The sequence below is a fragment of the Zea mays genome, chromosome 8 (assembly GCF_902167145.1).
Source record: "Zea mays cultivar B73 chromosome 8, Zm-B73-REFERENCE-NAM-5.0, whole genome shotgun sequence".
Lineage (NCBI taxonomy): Eukaryota > Viridiplantae > Streptophyta > Magnoliopsida > Poales > Poaceae > Zea > Zea mays.
Genome location: NC_050103.1, coordinates 168,485,648 through 168,502,070, shown reverse-complemented (window position 1 = coordinate 168,502,070; position 16,423 = coordinate 168,485,648). Strand labels below are relative to the sequence as shown.

Below are 16,423 nucleotides of genomic sequence, written 5' to 3'. Positions count from 1 at the left end.
GTGGGACGGGACACGTGAAGCGCAGGAGTCCAAGCCAACCCACCCAGGCAGAGCGGAGGCGGGTCCGGGAGGAGCCAGCGCTACCGGCAGACTGTTGTTCTAGCGAGGACCGGTACACCGACCGGCGACCATCATGAACATTTCCGTGGAGCAGGAACATAGACAGGCAGGCAGGGAAACTGGACGATCACGGCAACCGGTTGGCACGGGCGCACAGCAGCCTTCCTATGGCCAGCGCAACCGAACGTAACCACCGTCCACCGAGGCGCAGACAGGAGAGAGAGCGAGACAAACAAAAAAGGTAGCGACAACCAGATCCCATGGATGGAGTATCGTGTAAAGCGAGCAATTAAGGTTTCGTAATGGCGGCAAGGAACACGTAGCAAGCCAACGAGGAGGGTGAGGACCCCCCCCGGCGAAAAATGGCTACGTACAGCGCTCCGCAGCGATATGGCGCCAAAGCACAAGCAAACGAAGCACGCACCAACTCCGACGACCAGCTCCCCCCACCCTTCTCTTCCCTCCACATGGGATGGGAGCCGACCATGGGGCGGCAGAAACGGACGACGGCCTGTCACGCTCACGCCTGGCTGACGGACGAGCCCAGCCCATCACCAAGGCCCGTAGGCGTGTACCACCACCGCCTCTCGCTCTGTCTGGCGCTAGCTGTGACGCCGGTGGGCCGCAGTCGTTGCGCCGCCGGCGGCCTGGGCCTGGGCGCCCATGGCGAGCTCGAGCTGCCGCATGGACAGCGCCGGCAGGGGCAGCGGGTACTGCTCCTGCGGACGCTGCTGGGGCGCGGAGAACGACGAGGCCGGTGGAGGCGGCGCGGGGCGGTTCCAGGAACGGAGGTTGCTGCTGGTGCTCGTGGCGCCGTCCCAGCCGATGTGGGCCACGTGCTTCACGTCCGTAGGGAGGCCGATCACCATCTCCCGCTCCTCCTCCTCCTCCTCGTCGTACACCGCGAAGATCTGCGACAGGTTCTTGAACCCCCGCAGGAGCCGCGCCACCAGAGACTCCCCCTTGCCCCTCGCCGCCGCCGCCGCCGCCCCTGCTTCAGCCCCTGTCATAGCAGGCGGAACTCTTCAGTAACTGTTGTCGGCCGTCGAAAGAACGGCAACGGAACAGAACTGCGGGCTGCCCAATTGACGCGCGCGCGCACGTACCTTGCGGGTGGGGCTTCTTGCCGTCGCCGGCGAGGCGCCCGGTGTCGACGACGTCGACGCTGGAGTGGGAGCGGCAGCCGGAGGAGAAGGGGATGGCGATGAACCTCCGCCGTGGCATCTGCTGTTCCCTGCTCATGGCTTCTCACGGTCACGGCCTTCGCCAGCTGAGCCGAGGCCGGCCAGGGGCCGGCGCTGCTGCCTCTTGCTGACTTGCTGGCAGAGCAAGCGGATTAGGATAGCAGGGCAGCTGCCGACCGGCGAGGCTTTGCTTTACTACACCGGAAAGGGCGCGTTAGGTCCGCGCGCGCAACAGCAGCAGCAGGCAGTACGCACTGCCCCCGGTCCCCGTCGCCGTCCGGATACGGGGGATGGGAGCGTCGAAGTGGTGGTGCCACTACCAGTCTGCCATTGCATACACTACTGCTAGCACCATGTTGACATGGCCGCGGTGTGGCAGATTGTCAGTGCGGGAAAGGAAAGAGATGGGGCGGAGTGATTTGTTGATGGGTGGGTTGGGTACTTGGGTTGGTGTTTGGTTGTACTCCCACCCGAACCTCACAACGCCTTTCCGGCGGGGCTCGCGGCAGGCATGCGGACGGATGCACGGCACGGGGTTGGATTGGCTACGCGCCGAGCCGCCGGTGGTCTCCTCCTCCTGGACCAGCGCGGGTGTCCGGGCTCTCTCCGTGCCTGCCGTGGATACTGGATAGGCATCGACCGGTTGGCCGGCCGGGCCTCCGAAGCCTGCGTCTGTCCTCAAGTGTGTATAACGCGGCGGCGTCTAGCCGTCTAGGCATGTGCCGACGTGGTCCCTGCGACCCTGCGTGTGTTGTACCGTGCCACCCCGTCCACCTTGCCAGCGCCAGTTGGCATCTGCTCACGGTCACGGGGATGGATTTCGCGCGCCAGGGACCATGCGCTCGTATGCTTCACCGGAAAAATCCAAACCTGAACCCCATCATTTTATCCCTTTCCAGTCTTCCAGATAAGTTCAGAACTTCAGATGGGCGCAGCCGGATCGGTTTCGAACGATTTCCTTCAATACGACTTTTTTTTTATCATGTATTCTACGGCGGGAAATACACGGCGTACAATCCTGACTACAGAAAAAGCGGAGAAGGTGAGAGAAAGAAATGCAGGGTGAGCAGGATCCAGTAAAAAATGGTGATCGGCTGCGATATCATGGGCTTCACCGCTCCGGGATGAACGGGAAACAAAACGGGCCAGCCCGCCAAACGGGTGGTCCTTGTATACCGGACGCGCGTGAGCACCAGATGGGCCAGGACACAAAAGGCCGAGAGGATGGTTGATTTAGACTAGCTCCAACAAGGAACTCGTTTGGTTGCGGGTCAGCTAAGTCTCGTCTCTCAAATTTTGAGGGACGACAGGGGACAACACTGGGATAATTCTGTCTCAACCCTTGATCCAGAACCAAACAACATAATTTGAGGGATCGTTCTATCTCATCCCGTCCTGTCATTGCAACCAAACACACTCTAAAGGGTTCTGTACCATAAATTTAGAGGACGAGGTCGTCCTCTACTCCCTCCAGCAACGTCCTCTAAACGGTTCTCTAAATTTAAATGATGCTGCTGAATCATATATATATATAGATTTTTTCTAAACGGTTCTCTATCTATTTGAATACTTTAAACAACCGGTTTAGCAAAACTAAAATATGTACAATATATTTGAGAGTATGACCAATAAGTATATACAAAAATTAAAAATTTAAAAATGTCTCTAATATAAAATTTGCATATAGATGACGTGATTTAGAGGACGTTGTTGGAGAAGAAGTAGATATAGGGGATGGAATCTTTTAGAAAAGACTGTAAAAGACAGATATAGAGGATGAATATAGAAGACGTTGCTGTAAATAGTCTTATGCTTGCAAACTGGACCATGCAAGTTTTGTTATCGTCAGATCAGATGGTGCCATGGCCGCATGGACAATTCTGATAGTTCAGTTCCAACTTCCAACTGAGAAAAATGAGAACTTGGATACACTCATACGAGCACCTCTGACTCTCTGAGTCTCAGCTAAACAAAAGATGCTCTGGACCTCTGGTTAGTTGGATGCAGAAGTTCATCTGAATCACACGCTCTTTTATTGGTGCCTGGTAAGTCAACCTAACAACCACTCTGAAATACTATACGAAAATGCACACATTGCGTATGCGTAATACTGTACCATTTTATTGCAACGTACTGTAACAATCAATGATCCCCCTACCCCCCACCCCAGCGCGCGCGCGCGCGCACACACACACACAAAATCTGTAGGATAGGAACCGGTGCAAGAACATGGGTATCGACGGCGATGATGCCATGGATGTACGTGAAGCTAAGGGACCTAGAAGATAAACAAACGATGGAGGCGGCGAGCTCGGTCCGTCAGAAGATGTCGAGGATCTCCTGGATGAAGCCGTTGCAGAGCGGGCAGTTGCCGCGGCTGACCCAGAGCTCGCGGGAGCAGAGGCGGCAGAAGGTGTGGCCGCAGGGGATGAAGGCGGCGCCCTTGTGCCGAACCATGCACACGCAGCACACGTGCACCATCTCATCCTCCCGGCTGTCGCAGTCGTCCTCGTCCTCGTCGCCCACGGCGCCGGCCCCGCCTTTCTTAAACGCGCCGCCTCCGCTCTCCTCCTCCTCATCCTCATCGTCGTCCCACTGGTTGTCCGTCTGCCCCAGCAGCGCCATCAGCGACATCTGCGCCGCGGGCGCCGCCGTCTTTTCTTCGTCCCCCTCGTCCTCGCCGTCTTCTTCCTCTTCCCCGTCGCCGTCCTCGTCCTCGTCCTCGTGGCGTCGCTCTTCGACGTCGCGGAAGTCGTACGTCGAGAGCCGCCTTGAGCTGGAGCGGCAGGAGGCGGGGCCGACCCGGGTGGACGCGACGCGCGAGAACGTGGGCGTCGCGCGGAGCGACGGCGCGCGGGAGAAGGTGCGGGAGAACGCCGCCTCCGCCTCGCCGGGGTTGTAGTTGTACTTGTTGCTGCGGTTGTTAGCGCTGCTGATATTGCTGAGGCCGCCGCCGTTCGCCGGGGCGTGGGCCGCGGCCGCGCCGGTCTTACGCCTCTGCCAGGCGCCCGCCGCGCGCCGGAGCCGGAGCCGGTCTCGCAGCTGCTTCCAGCCGGTCGTCCTGCCGCCCCCCTGCGCGTCGACGGCCGAGGGGCTATCACCCTCGCCGGCGTCGGCGTCGTGCGGGATCTTGAGGAAGTCGCGGATGAGCGGGTCGGGCGTGGACAGCTGCTCGGACAGCGTCATCGTCCGCCGCATCTCCGGCCGCCGGCCATCCATCTCTCTCGGCCGCCGCAGCAGGTAGGTACCTGGCTCGCGTCGGGGTTGGAGGCGAGGCGATAAGGTGGCGCCACTGGCGGTAGATGTGGGGAGGTGGCCGGGTTGGATTGCGCGCGGGGAGTGGTGGTGGAGAGGCGTTGGACACGGACACGGGGCAGCTTGGTGCTTGGAGCGGATCTCGCGGGCTTTTTTAAACTGGCGTATATACAATTACCGCAACCTGCGGACAATTGGGCCCAAATTTCCGAAGTGCCATGCATGCGTAATCGCCGGCCTTCCTATTTCTGGGTACAGAATTTTTTTATGAGTTTCACGCCACTGGTTTCAGTTTAGGGCCATTATATTTGTAGCACGCAATTTTAGGTGCAAAAAAACGAGGAATTTTATTTCCATGAGGATACAAACACAAGAAACGATTAAGATACTAACATGCTATCGACAGTACTTGATTGTGTTAAGGTATTGTAGGAAATTTAGGTAGACTGGATAGATCTTCTTGTTATCTGTTGTAATTATGGCGGTAATGAACTCTAAATTTTATAGTACAAAATTGAAGAATAAGATCAGACACTATTTCTATTTATTTTTAAACTAAAATTAAAGAATTATGATGAAATATTTGAATCGTGATTCATTATCACTTCTATTTGTAACTTTTGCTCGAATTTTTAAGTTTGTGTACCAAGAGTATGTATTCTCTTAATGTATCGCTCTTGTTAACCTTTAATATAAAGCTTCTTTTATCAAAAAAGATTGTTTATTGCTCGAGACCTCTAGTGAGGTACTTCGTACAACTCACTCTCACATTATAATTAGAGCCAATTTGCTAATGGAACTCATCTATGTGACAAGATCTAGATGGCTAAAGAAGGATGAATAGTGTACAATTTTATTTCATCTTTCAGGACCATAAAATACTAGAACAAAGTTTGATTAGAATAAAAGATGATGTCATGACGATAATGCAACTTCTTGTTCTCACTCTCCTTTCACCGTTGGAACCAGGAATTGTCACTTGCCATCTCATCTCCTGCTGCTCTGAAGTCTGAGCTGGAGTCGTACATTATATACCATCAAGGTCTTCTAATTACATTACAGAAGAGAGAGAGAGAGAGAGAGAGAGAGAGAGAGAGAGAGAGAGCAGCGTGGAGTGTCGGTGTCCAAGTATAGATGCAGAGCGATCGCAGAGATTGTTGCCGTTCTCCTTCAGGCCTAGAGTCTCAACTCTGAACTGAACAGTGCGTTCTGATTAGCACACAGGGAATCAGTACCGTTGCTTCACGAGGCCGGTTACTTATTACCGGACTGGATCTGACGGACGGAGGAGCAGAGCAACGAAGCATCAGCTGCTGAGACACTTGTTTGCCTTGGCAGCAAGGAGACGAGCCGTGATTACGGGTGATTGGGCGCCACGGACATCCGGTGCCGGTGGGTCCGCCCAGGAAGGCGCCGCGCCAACAACCTCTCCCGGCCCCCGGCCAGGCTGTGACCGTACGCCACGCCTCTGTGTGTGTGTGGGGGGGGGGGGGGGGGGGTGGGACGGCACGACGCTTCATCACTCATCCGTGCGACCGTGCCGGTGTCGAGCGGCAGGCCCGGCTCCGTGCGCGCTGCGCGGACGCGTGGCGTCGATGGCGCGGACCAGCACGAGGCCGACCACGGGCGCACGGCGCGGAGTCAGACAGCATTGGGCAGCATTCATGGGCATGGCATGGGCCCAATCCCTGTTGCTCTTCTTCCACCGTCAGACCTTCCCTTCGAGTTGGAGACATCCGTCGACCTATACTGTTTCTGCAGTGGGGTTAAAGGTTCGTGGTTTCAGAAACCATCCAAATTACAAAACCAACTTCAAGCCCACATCTCGGAGATCTATGGGCCTGTTTGGTTCAACTTTTTTCTGAACAGCTTTTCCGAGAATCTAGTTGTGGGAGAATCTGTCTGCGTAGAGAATCTGATTATCATTAGAATTACGTGCGGAGAAAAATAAAGTTGTCAATGGGCCCAGGATCTATAAAGTAACGGATTACTACTATTGCGACGACTCAACCGATTATATATTCATGTTGATTTTGAATGGTTTTACCTAAACAAATTTTATAAAAGCTGACTGAAAAACTGAGTGTTTGGCAGTCCGCAGCAGCTTTTGGTGACCAGAAGCTGCGAAAAACCGAAACAAACAGGGCCTATATAGCCTCACCAAACCCACCATCATGTCCATATTAATCAAACTAAACCCAGCTACTTCGCCTTTCCAATAAGAGGGGGGAAATGCTACAAGCTACAAGCGTGATGCGTACGTCTTCAGTCATAGAACATGTCATCTAAGGGTCTGTTTGAAAACGCTGTTTTGAAATAATGTAGTTTTAAGATACTATAGTTTACAATTGTGCACGACACAAATATTACAGTATTACTTTACTACAGTAAAACCACAATGTTGCTTAAAACCGAGATCTGTTTGGTTCCATTAAAAAAACAAAGTATATGTAGAGAGAATAGAAGAAAACTGAGGTCCTGAGTGGAGTTTCGAAAACCCAAAAATACCACAATTTTAGATAAACTATTATATTTAAAAGTTTTTTGACTATACAAACCAAACACCTTAAAAGGTGTTCTAATACTCATCAAATACCATAATATTGTTTTAAAACTGCAAAAATACTACACTTCCAAACATGGCCTAAACATACAAAGACATGGTTACAGAACAACATTCCACTATAAGGCCCTGTTTAGGAGCACAGTTTTTCCAAACTACAGTTTTTCAAATACTAAAGTATGCTTTAGTCATGATATTACTACAGTTTACAATGCTTCAGTTTTCGAATACAACAGTATCCAATACATCAAGGTGTTTGAGAAAAACTTTGGTTGAGACCAATCAGCTAGAGCGGGACCAAGCTGGCGCTCTCTTTACAGAGAAAAACTTTGGCTGAGACCAAAGATTACAAAACTGCAAAACAAGTGCAGTATTTACAATACTACAGTTTAGTATACAGAGATTTTAGATGAGTTTCCAAATACCTCAAAGTATATAATACCACAATATTGCTCAATACTACAGTATTGCTTCAACACTGCAGAAAAACTTTGTTTCCAAACACCCCTAAACTGACACAGCATACCGTATGCGTTTTGCCTGTAAAGTTTCCGTCCCTTCTAACTCTTTGACGATGATATCTGAACTGCATGTTTACTAGTCAGAAAATGCAACTGACATTGAAGCGCCTTTTTGAGCGTTTGCCAAATCCTCTACTGGTTGCATTTTTTTAGCTCAGATCAGACATACTTGTTCTAATTGCCATAATCAGCTGGCTTTGTTATTATACTAGTCATCCTGCTTTCTATATGTTTCGGATTTACATATCACAGTTACCATGTGATTAACGCAATTTCAAGAAGCAGAGATTTAGATAACATCCTTTGTCCCCAGAATTAGTAGTGCTTGCATCCTGCTCCCTCTACATCATCATAGGCCGCATAAAGAAGATTTAGTTAAACATTTATTAGATGAGAACTACAAGCCAGGTGCTACTGAGCTGGTTATGACTTACGACAGAAACTAAAATAAGCAAATACACATGAGAAGTAAAGTCCAGATGAACTGTGAGGCACCACGGTGTAGCAGCTAAATTTGGGTTGATTTCTATGGCTTAGGGCTCAGTCAAGGGATGGCCCTGATGCGTCATATGTTTGTCACACCGTGTGAAATAAAAGATACGACGAATGCTGATAAACTATAATCCTAGGTACTAAGATAACTCTAAGCATAGGGTACTAGATATTGAGCACCAAAATATCCAGGTGGATGGTCCGGCCCTGAGGTCGGACGGTCCGCGGTAGCGGCGTGGACCGTCCGCACGTGCGCAGAATCAGTTAGGGTTCCAGATTATTTGTGTGATTTGTTAGCTAAACCCGCGGAATTAACTCGAGGACCGACTTATAACGGGTTCAGACCTCCCCTTTATATAGATGAAGAGTTACGGCTGATTAAACCCCTACGAGCGATACAATCAAATTGACTTAACAAATTTACCTTATTTGCATCGCTCTTCCTATTCCTAGGAGTAGAAGTAATTTAGACTTAGATTTAAATCTAATTTAGCCTTCCACAACAATCTCTCTTCGACTCTACGCCGATTAGAGGAGTACTGGGCAGCCTGCTGACCCGGAGCAATGCCTTAGAACTCCCCCTCGATGGGATCTCTCCCGATGTGTGTTCTAGGGTTCTTCACGGAGAAGAAGACCCTCTGCATTATCGCGGATCGTCCGTCCTCGGGCGTAGACCATCCGGAAGCATGCAGACAAGGATCCGCTCCTGTGCCCAGGTCACGGACCGTCTGACCCTGTACCGCGGACCGTCCGCGCCTCCGCAGAGAGCACCGTCAGGCTGATCGTTTTTGTGTTTGGCGCCCAGATCGGTGCCAACTTACTTTTTGGCGACTCTGTTGGGGACAAGGGTGTGTAGATGTACTAAAAATCGGCCCACAGATGGCCGGTTCCAAGAATCACACCAATTTCTCCACCACCAACATCATCAAGCCGACCCTGGAGGTACTCCCGGCTGATGACCAGTATCCCTTTGAGGACCTTGTAGGGCGCGAGGAGAAGGAGGTGATGTGACAATGTACCGAACAGCGTGACAAGGAGGAGGCGGAACTGCTGCGACAAGTCGCCGAACGGCGCGAAAAGGCGACGGAAAAGTACCAATCACACTTCATGGTGGATCGCCACCAGAAGATTATCCGTTAAGGGGAGATCAATATGAAATCTATCCTACCTCCGCTTCAGGCTCCTGCTGTAAGTGCTCTAGATCTATCTCTTACGGCTTTCGTGGAACAGCAAGGAGATTAGTTAAAGCAATATGTAGACAAATCTATTAAAAGGTGTATGCGTTCATACAAGAAATCGACCGCCCCTAGTTTTCTCTCGCATGAGTCTAACGCGGAGCCACTCGCGCCAAACACATCGACTACTAATGGGTCACCCTTGGCCCAGCCGTCATATGGTGTGCCGATGCACACATTCGTGTCACCATCACAGCCTCCGCCACCAGGCACGCGACAGGCTTTGGACATAGTCGGACCGTCCGAGAGACTTCTCGGACAGTCCAGTTACATCGCGGACCGTCTGGCGTATTTCGCCGGACCGTCCGATCCTACACAGGCCCACGCACGGATCACTCAGGTCGCACCGTACATGGCCGGATCATCCGGGTACGACCCCGGACAATTCGGCCCGATCGCGGATCGCTTGACACCTTACGCTAGACCGTCTGGATATGTCACGGATCGACCGACGTATTTCGCCGGACCGTCCGACTCTATGCGAGTCCACGCGCATACCTCTCAAGTCGCGCCATACATGTCTTGATTTGGAGCAGGGACAAAAAGGTCCAAGCAAGTGACCTCTCCTTTGTTTATTCATCGAATCGGTGATAAATGATATTTTGTCGGTAAACAACGTGTGAGAATGGTGCTCTACCAAAGACCTTGCACATAATGGCATTCGGGCAAATCTCAAGTTCCATAATGGCATAATTTCATATTTCTCCTGAAGAAGTGGGGGACGCGGGGTGTTGGGTAGCAGGTGGCAGTTTCAGCCATCTCCCTCTGTCTGGCCCTTTCTCTGTCTATACACATGTCCAAAACCCCGATGCTTTATCCTTCGCGCTCTCTCTCCCTCTGTCTCCGGTTGTGCGCAGTTTGCAAAGTGACACGGAACCCCGCGAAAACAAAATCGAAAGGTGCGAACCACATATTATTCTTATGACTATCCTGTTTATTTACCTTAAGATTATACAGGCATGTTTGTTTAGGATTATAACCTACCCAAATTATATTCTAACAAATTTTGAATTAAGAGTCATGTTTATTTGGGATTATACGAGTCTTGTTTATTTGGAATTATACCATGACTGATTTGGTATTGAACCCAATTCAATTCTATTCCTCTAATATCGACATCCAAATGGAGCACTAGTTCAAAATTTGTTTGATTATAATATGGGTAGATTATAATCCCAAACAAACACCCCTTAGATTATGTTAATGTATAAGCGGGTTATTAATGTTCTATTTGTTTACCTTTTAGATTATATAATCTAGCTTAAATAAGTAAAGAGACAAACCAACAACACATTATTAGGTGATTATATAATCTAGATACATAGATTATGATAATCCATAAACAGATCATTAAGCTCCTGTTTGTTTCCTTCCAGGATTATATAATTCAACTTATAGATTATATAAGCACCTATTGACATATAGATTATCATGATCTAGGTATCTAGATTACATAATTTATCCAATAATTTGTATTGTTTGTTTACCTATCAACTTATTTAAGATAAATTATATAATTTAGAAGGTAAATAAATAGGCACTATGTTTTCATATAATCCATAAGCTGAATTATATAATTCTAGAAGAAAACAAACATAGTCTAATTGCTTATATAATCCATAAGCTGGATTATATAATCTAGAAGGAAACAAACAGGAGTGCTTATATAATAAGTTGGATTACATAATTCTAGAAGAAAATAAATAGGGAGCCTATTTACGTGGCTTTAATTCATATCGGCTTCTAATGATCTACAATATTTGTCTTTATAGATTACATCTGCAACAGTCTAAACAACTGCATTTAATTCGAAGCAAACAAGCCAAAGGTGCAAGCCGGATTTAGATCTTGACTTGATCTCGGTTCGCTTCTTACTGGTGGTGGAGGGGATGGGAGCGAACTGATCACCGGCGAGTTTCTTAAATTTTGTTATACGGCACATGTCAGATCGGCGAGTTTCTTAAATTTTGCTATACGGCACATGTCAGATCGCCGATCGCACCATTTGAGACTTTAAAGGCTGCCATTATAATCTTCCTAGATTAAACAGTCTTAACTTATTTTAATAACACTTAATTTTAAATCTGAGAAGATCATAATCCTAAACAAACAAGGTTGCGTGCTGCTAAAAGGTGTAGGCCAGATTTAGATCTTGACTATCTCGCTTCGCTTCTTACTGGCGGTGGAACGGATGTGAGCGAACTGAACATATCTCACAGATCTGTTTACCGGCGAGTATATCTTGAATCGTGTGGCTAACTTTAATTTCGCGCTACTGCACATGTCGGATCGCACTATTTGAGACTTGATGCCATTATAATCTCCCCAACTATACTCCCTCCGTCCAAAAGTCCTCATCATATAAGCAAAATAAATTCTTCCACCTCCGTCCAAAAGTCCTCATCATCTAAGCAAAATAAATTCTTCCAGAAATCCACATCGTTTAAGCTAGAAACCATATTTTGCACCTCATCCTAGGCGTTCACGACTCCTCATTTATGTTGCTTCATTTAATGCGTCTTCATTGTCCAGTTACTTATTTTAATAACACTTAATTTTAAATCTCGGAAGATCAATCCCGAACAAACAAAGGCTGCGTGTTTGGCGTGCAGCCGCAATTCACCTGCAAAATCATCGGCCTAATTATACAAACTGAACAAGATCCATCAACATAATTAATCACCGGCAATTTCTTACTAAAACATTTTCCCTCCATTATCATCGTTCCTCAATTGCAGGAGCAGCACAATGTGACTATGGTGCGGCTGACAACGTATGGATCAGGATTCAGGAGACAACCAAACATGCCCAAAATAATCTGAAAAGCATAGACGACTTCGAGGTTCGAGCAGACAAAACAAAGCAAATGATCTGCGCGTCATTGGGAGTACAATCATGGCGGCATGTATTAGGGATAGATAAACGAGTGATGACAGAACAAAGTACCAAACCATACTACTAAACAAAGGCTAAGGATGTCCCTCAGCAATGGCACAAGGAGCCAGAGCATCACAAGTTCCTTAAAAAGACTTTTTCCCTTTTGTTTAGTACTACGCAGGACGGAGAGCAAAACGAGGCTTTTAGGTGGTGCTAGGAACGCTGCCTCCGGTCTGGTGAAGCATGGCGTCGATCTCGTCGCCGTCCTCCATCTCCAGCTGCACAGGCAAAAGATCTATCGATCAAGTATTCCACTCAATGCTGGGATCTAAAGCCGAATTGGGTCACCTCATCAGGGGTCTGCTCGCCGCGAAGCCTGCGGCCATCAAACAGGAACGCAATGGCATTCATGTCCACAGACTGGCGGTCACAATAAGCGTTCATCAGCTTCTTCAGCTGGGTGGACCTCTTTATGCGAAAGAACACCTCATTGCCATCCTATACAATTATTATTATAAAGATGGAAAAGAGTCAAGTGACAGATAACACTTGAGATTGCGATATCAAAAGTGTGTAACCTTTTCAATATGACATGTAAAATTCCACCATGTTCGAGCAATACACAAAGCAGCTCGATCAGTAAATTAAGCAATATTGATAACCCAATATAATGCAAATGGAAACATTTAAATTTTAACCTTAAAAAAATTATTTAGATAAACGCTTAAAGCATGACTCAAGTTACTTTTAGGAATGATACCTTTATGACATGTAAAATTTATAAAAAAGGACCTATGAAAAACTCAAAGCATTAACCATTTAAGGTCACCTGTCAATTCATTGATAGACTACATAATACATACACTTTCAAAATTTCCTCTTAAAACTAGTTAAGCAGTGGAGTATTTGCACACAGCCCCTAGAACCCTATCAAATAGATCAATGTCTGACAACCGCCTTATCTCAAATACACCAACCAATTAGTAATAGTGAGAATTCTCTTTTAAATCCGATTCTAATAAGTCATAACGTGTAGTGCCTAGAAAATAAGTTGTTTACCAAACTCAGAATAAAGTGCTTTGTCAAGCAACTTTAACAATTCTTTCAGTAATTAATACTAGAAAAGCTACTGACAATTATCAGCAATCTAAGCTCCTGGCACAAAAGAATAAAATCAGACACTACAAATAATAGTAAATTACTAGCCTATATCAGTTTCATGCACATGAGATATCCTCCAACCAAAAAAAATAACAGTATAAACAAATATGATGATCTTTAAAATTTATAGGATATAAACCTCTATTCATTAGACCCACGGTAGAACAGAATTAAGGTAAACCTCTATTCAGAATCACGTGGGATAAAAAAGGATTCCAGAGAACAAAACAAACGAAAAACATAAAGGTACGGTGCTTCAACAGATACAGTGTCGGACATTTAACTAATCTTAAGGCCCCATTTAGACACACGGTAGAACAAAAATAGGAAAAACATAGGATTAGAGTTGGCTATGAATTGCAATCCTATAGTAATTGAGAACGCAGAAAAAATTCTCACTTTGCCTTTGGATGCTATGCAGGAATTTGTGTAGAGAGATAGAAGCCATAGGAAAGTTTCCAAGAGGTTGGACCTCTTGTTATTTTTCTCAAAAACTTGTATGGAGGAACAATCCATAGAAATTTAAAGATACTGATGGGATTAAATCCTGTGTTCCGAAGGGTCATGTAGGAAAACTTTCCTATAGGGAATGAATCCTTAAAAAATCCTTCGTATTTCCTTTGCTCCAAAGGGGTCCTAAAGATGAGAATTCTGCCAGCGTCCGTAGTACCTAGTACAGATCGGTTCGAGATGATGCCATGCATATCAAAGTTCAACTGACTAGACATACTGATTACTTCGAAGATTAATCATTTGATATAGCATCAGGGAAACAGACCAAATAACAAACAAACAGCTATATGAAATGATGACCACAATTAGGGGACCCTTCGATTTTTTTGCCACTTTACGGATGGCACTTTAATGCGTCACCGACCCTTCTGTGCCTTGCAGACTGACACAAAGCCCCAAATGATGACAAAAAAGTTATTTTTTCCACAATTTGTTAAATTACATGCGAGGCGCAAGGCATATCAGTATCCAACTTCTGATATTAACAAACATCAAGCGAAATAAAACAAGTTGAAAATTCTGGCATTGAACCCAGTTCAGATTTGTGCGATCAACAATCCTGTTAACAAACAGCTAGAGAATTAAAGGATGAACATTCGACCTTGTAAACTAGTAAATACTGTAAGGTCATTAGGTCAACAATCGATGCCCTCTTCAGAAAATCTGTACTGCACTCTGCAAGGGCTACCTATAGCACACACCAGGCGCAATCGACAAAACATTCGCTCGCAGAGAACCATCTAACAGCACCGACACATCGCTACCTACCAATCCCAATTAGCCAGCACCCTAGCAATCCGAGAATCCACCTCGCAACGACGATCGATCGCTAGGAGGTGCGGGTTTAACAGCGCTAATCTACCTCGCTACGGGGAAGATGGTGAGGAAGGGGGACCACCGGCGAGATGACAAGAAAGAAGAAAATGAGGAAGAGAGAAACCGCTGGCGTGCTGACCTGTCCCTTGACCTTAAGGTTGATGTGGGCGCCGCCCTCCGCGGGCTTCTTGTCCTCCTCGCCGGCTCCAGACATCGTTAGGGGTTAGTTTTCCGGCGATCGATCGATGACGGCGACTGCCGGCGCTGGGTTGTGGTGGGGTTGCCATGCGCCGGCGGACTCGACGCCTCTTATAGGACGGCTGCCCATAAGCGAATTTGATACGAGGTTCGCGTCCGGATCGTCACTGCGCGGGCGTCCTGTGGCCCGCGTGAACTGGCGCCTCGGGTTAGTGGCCAGTGGGCACCTGCTGCCTCCCGGGTACGGCGCGTGCACGGCTGTTCGGGGATCGCGTGCGACAGCGCTTCGTGGGCCGCTGCGTGAGTTGCACGCAAACCCAGTCTGTGTGGCCTGTGGGCCCTGCCACAGCACGCTCACGTCCCCATCTTCTTCTTCTTCTTTCGTTTACGTGTCGCACTCGCACGACGCGATCGGTTCGGCTCCTTCGCGTGCGCGCGAACGGATGGGCTGGTGTGCGGAAAGGCCGCCAGGGGTCGATCCGTGTGACGCGGGCTTAGAGATGGCAATGGGTACCCGAAATCCGAAATCCGATGGGTTTTTACCCCATTAAGGCACAGGTTTGGGTCAATTTTCATACCCATGGGTTTGTTAATGGACATAAATGTATACCCGACGGGTTCATGGGTACGGGTTTGTTCCTGTAGTAGCCAAACCCGTGAACCCGTGAGTTTTTTAAACCCGACCAAACCTAGTGCATATTGTCATTTTATTTTATAAACGAACAACAAACTTGTTATCTACTTATTTACTTCCTAATTTTTATAAAATAGTGAATGTATAAGTAGTTGGTGATAGTGTTGCTTGCTTGCTATTATAGTTATTACCAGTGTTATATATGTGGTGGATGTATAACTTAGTGCAAGGTAACTTGATTATACAACTTATTATCTGTATTTAATTCTCTCTACTAATATTATTTATACCAAATCATTAATTCGTTGTTCATTACATAAATTTTGGACCATGATCTCATTAATCATTACGATACTTATTGATTATAAAAAGGATAAGCATATTGGAGATAAAAACCCGCGGGTAACCCGTGGACACCCGTAAACCCGATGGGTACGGGTTTGGGCAAAATTTCAAACCCGTCATGGGTACGGGTTTTTTAATGAGTGTAAATATTTTTCACGGGTACGGGTTTGGGACAGCAAAACCCGGCGGGTTTGTACCCGTTGCCATCTCTACGCGGGCTCCACTACAATTTTATCATCAATTCCGGCTCTTGTTTGGTGTGACTTATGCCTTGTTCTGACCCTTCGCTTCCAATCTAGATCGCGAACCAAACACGCTGTATTATACGAGTTCTTTTTGAATTCATCTCTATACACAATACACAATATTCGATATATATATTTTAAATTTCATTTCTCACATATATATATATATATATATATATATATATATATATATATATATATATATTTGTCATAGCCTAAAATATACTTATATATTAATCTTATGTTTAATTTATAGTGTTGAGTATTAAAAATTATGAGGAAAGCGAGAGAATACCTTAGATTCAGAGGTGGTAGGATCTCCAT

At 47.1% G+C, this 16,423-nt stretch overlaps 3 protein-coding genes across 4 annotated transcripts; all 3 read right to left on the bottom strand.

Moving 5' to 3' along the window:
• Positions 1 to 335: 335 nt before the first annotated feature.
• On the bottom strand, positions 336 to 1,770 carry LOC100283977 (uncharacterized 100283977). Its single transcript, NM_001156875.2, is given in 2 exon segments — positions 336 to 1,063; positions 1,167 to 1,770. Coding segments are annotated over 2 exon segments (537 nt in total). The 5' UTR covers positions 1,303 to 1,770; the 3' UTR covers positions 336 to 662.
• Positions 1,771 to 3,254: 1,484 nt separating this feature from the next.
• On the bottom strand, positions 3,255 to 4,796 carry LOC103636359 (uncharacterized). Its single transcript, XM_008658719.4, has one exon. It carries the CDS (start codon positions 4,461 to 4,463, stop codon positions 3,564 to 3,566), a length of 900 nt encoding a protein of 299 aa, XP_008656941.1. The 5' UTR covers positions 4,464 to 4,796; the 3' UTR covers positions 3,255 to 3,563.
• A 7,319-nt stretch (positions 4,797 to 12,115) lies between these two features.
• Positions 12,116 to 15,068, bottom strand: LOC100281954 (uncharacterized). 2 transcript variants are annotated; one of them, XM_035961451.1, is made up of 3 exons: positions 14,724 to 15,068; positions 12,536 to 12,685; positions 12,116 to 12,465 (listed from the first exon to the last, which is right to left on the bottom strand). In XM_035961451.1, exons 1-3 carry the CDS (start codon positions 14,889 to 14,891, stop codon positions 12,391 to 12,393), a joined length of 393 nt encoding a protein of 130 aa, XP_035817344.1. In that variant the 5' UTR covers positions 14,892 to 15,068; the 3' UTR covers positions 12,116 to 12,390. The 2 variants fall into 2 exon arrangements, with proteins under 2 accessions (XP_035817344.1, NP_001148344.1); NM_001154872.2 differs by having other exon boundaries at positions 12,192 to 12,465; positions 14,817 to 14,977.
• Positions 15,069 to 16,423: the final 1,355 nt, after the last annotated feature.

Coding starts and splice junctions, on each gene's coding strand:
- LOC100281954 (XM_035961451.1), bottom strand. CDS start 14,891: ATGTCTGGAGCCGGCGAGGAGGACAAGAAGCCCGCGGAGGGCGGCGCC. Junction 12,686..14,723: donor ACCATCTTCCCCGTAGCGAG/GTAGATTAGCGC, acceptor ATAATTGTATAG/GATGGCAATGAGGTGTTCTT. Junction 12,466..12,535: donor GCGAGCAGACCCCTGATGAG/GTGACCCAATTC, acceptor TTGCCTGTGCAG/CTGGAGATGGAGGACGGCGA.
- LOC103636359 (XM_008658719.4), bottom strand. CDS start 4,463: ATGGATGGCCGGCGGCCGGAGATGCGGCGGACGATGACGCTGTCCGAG.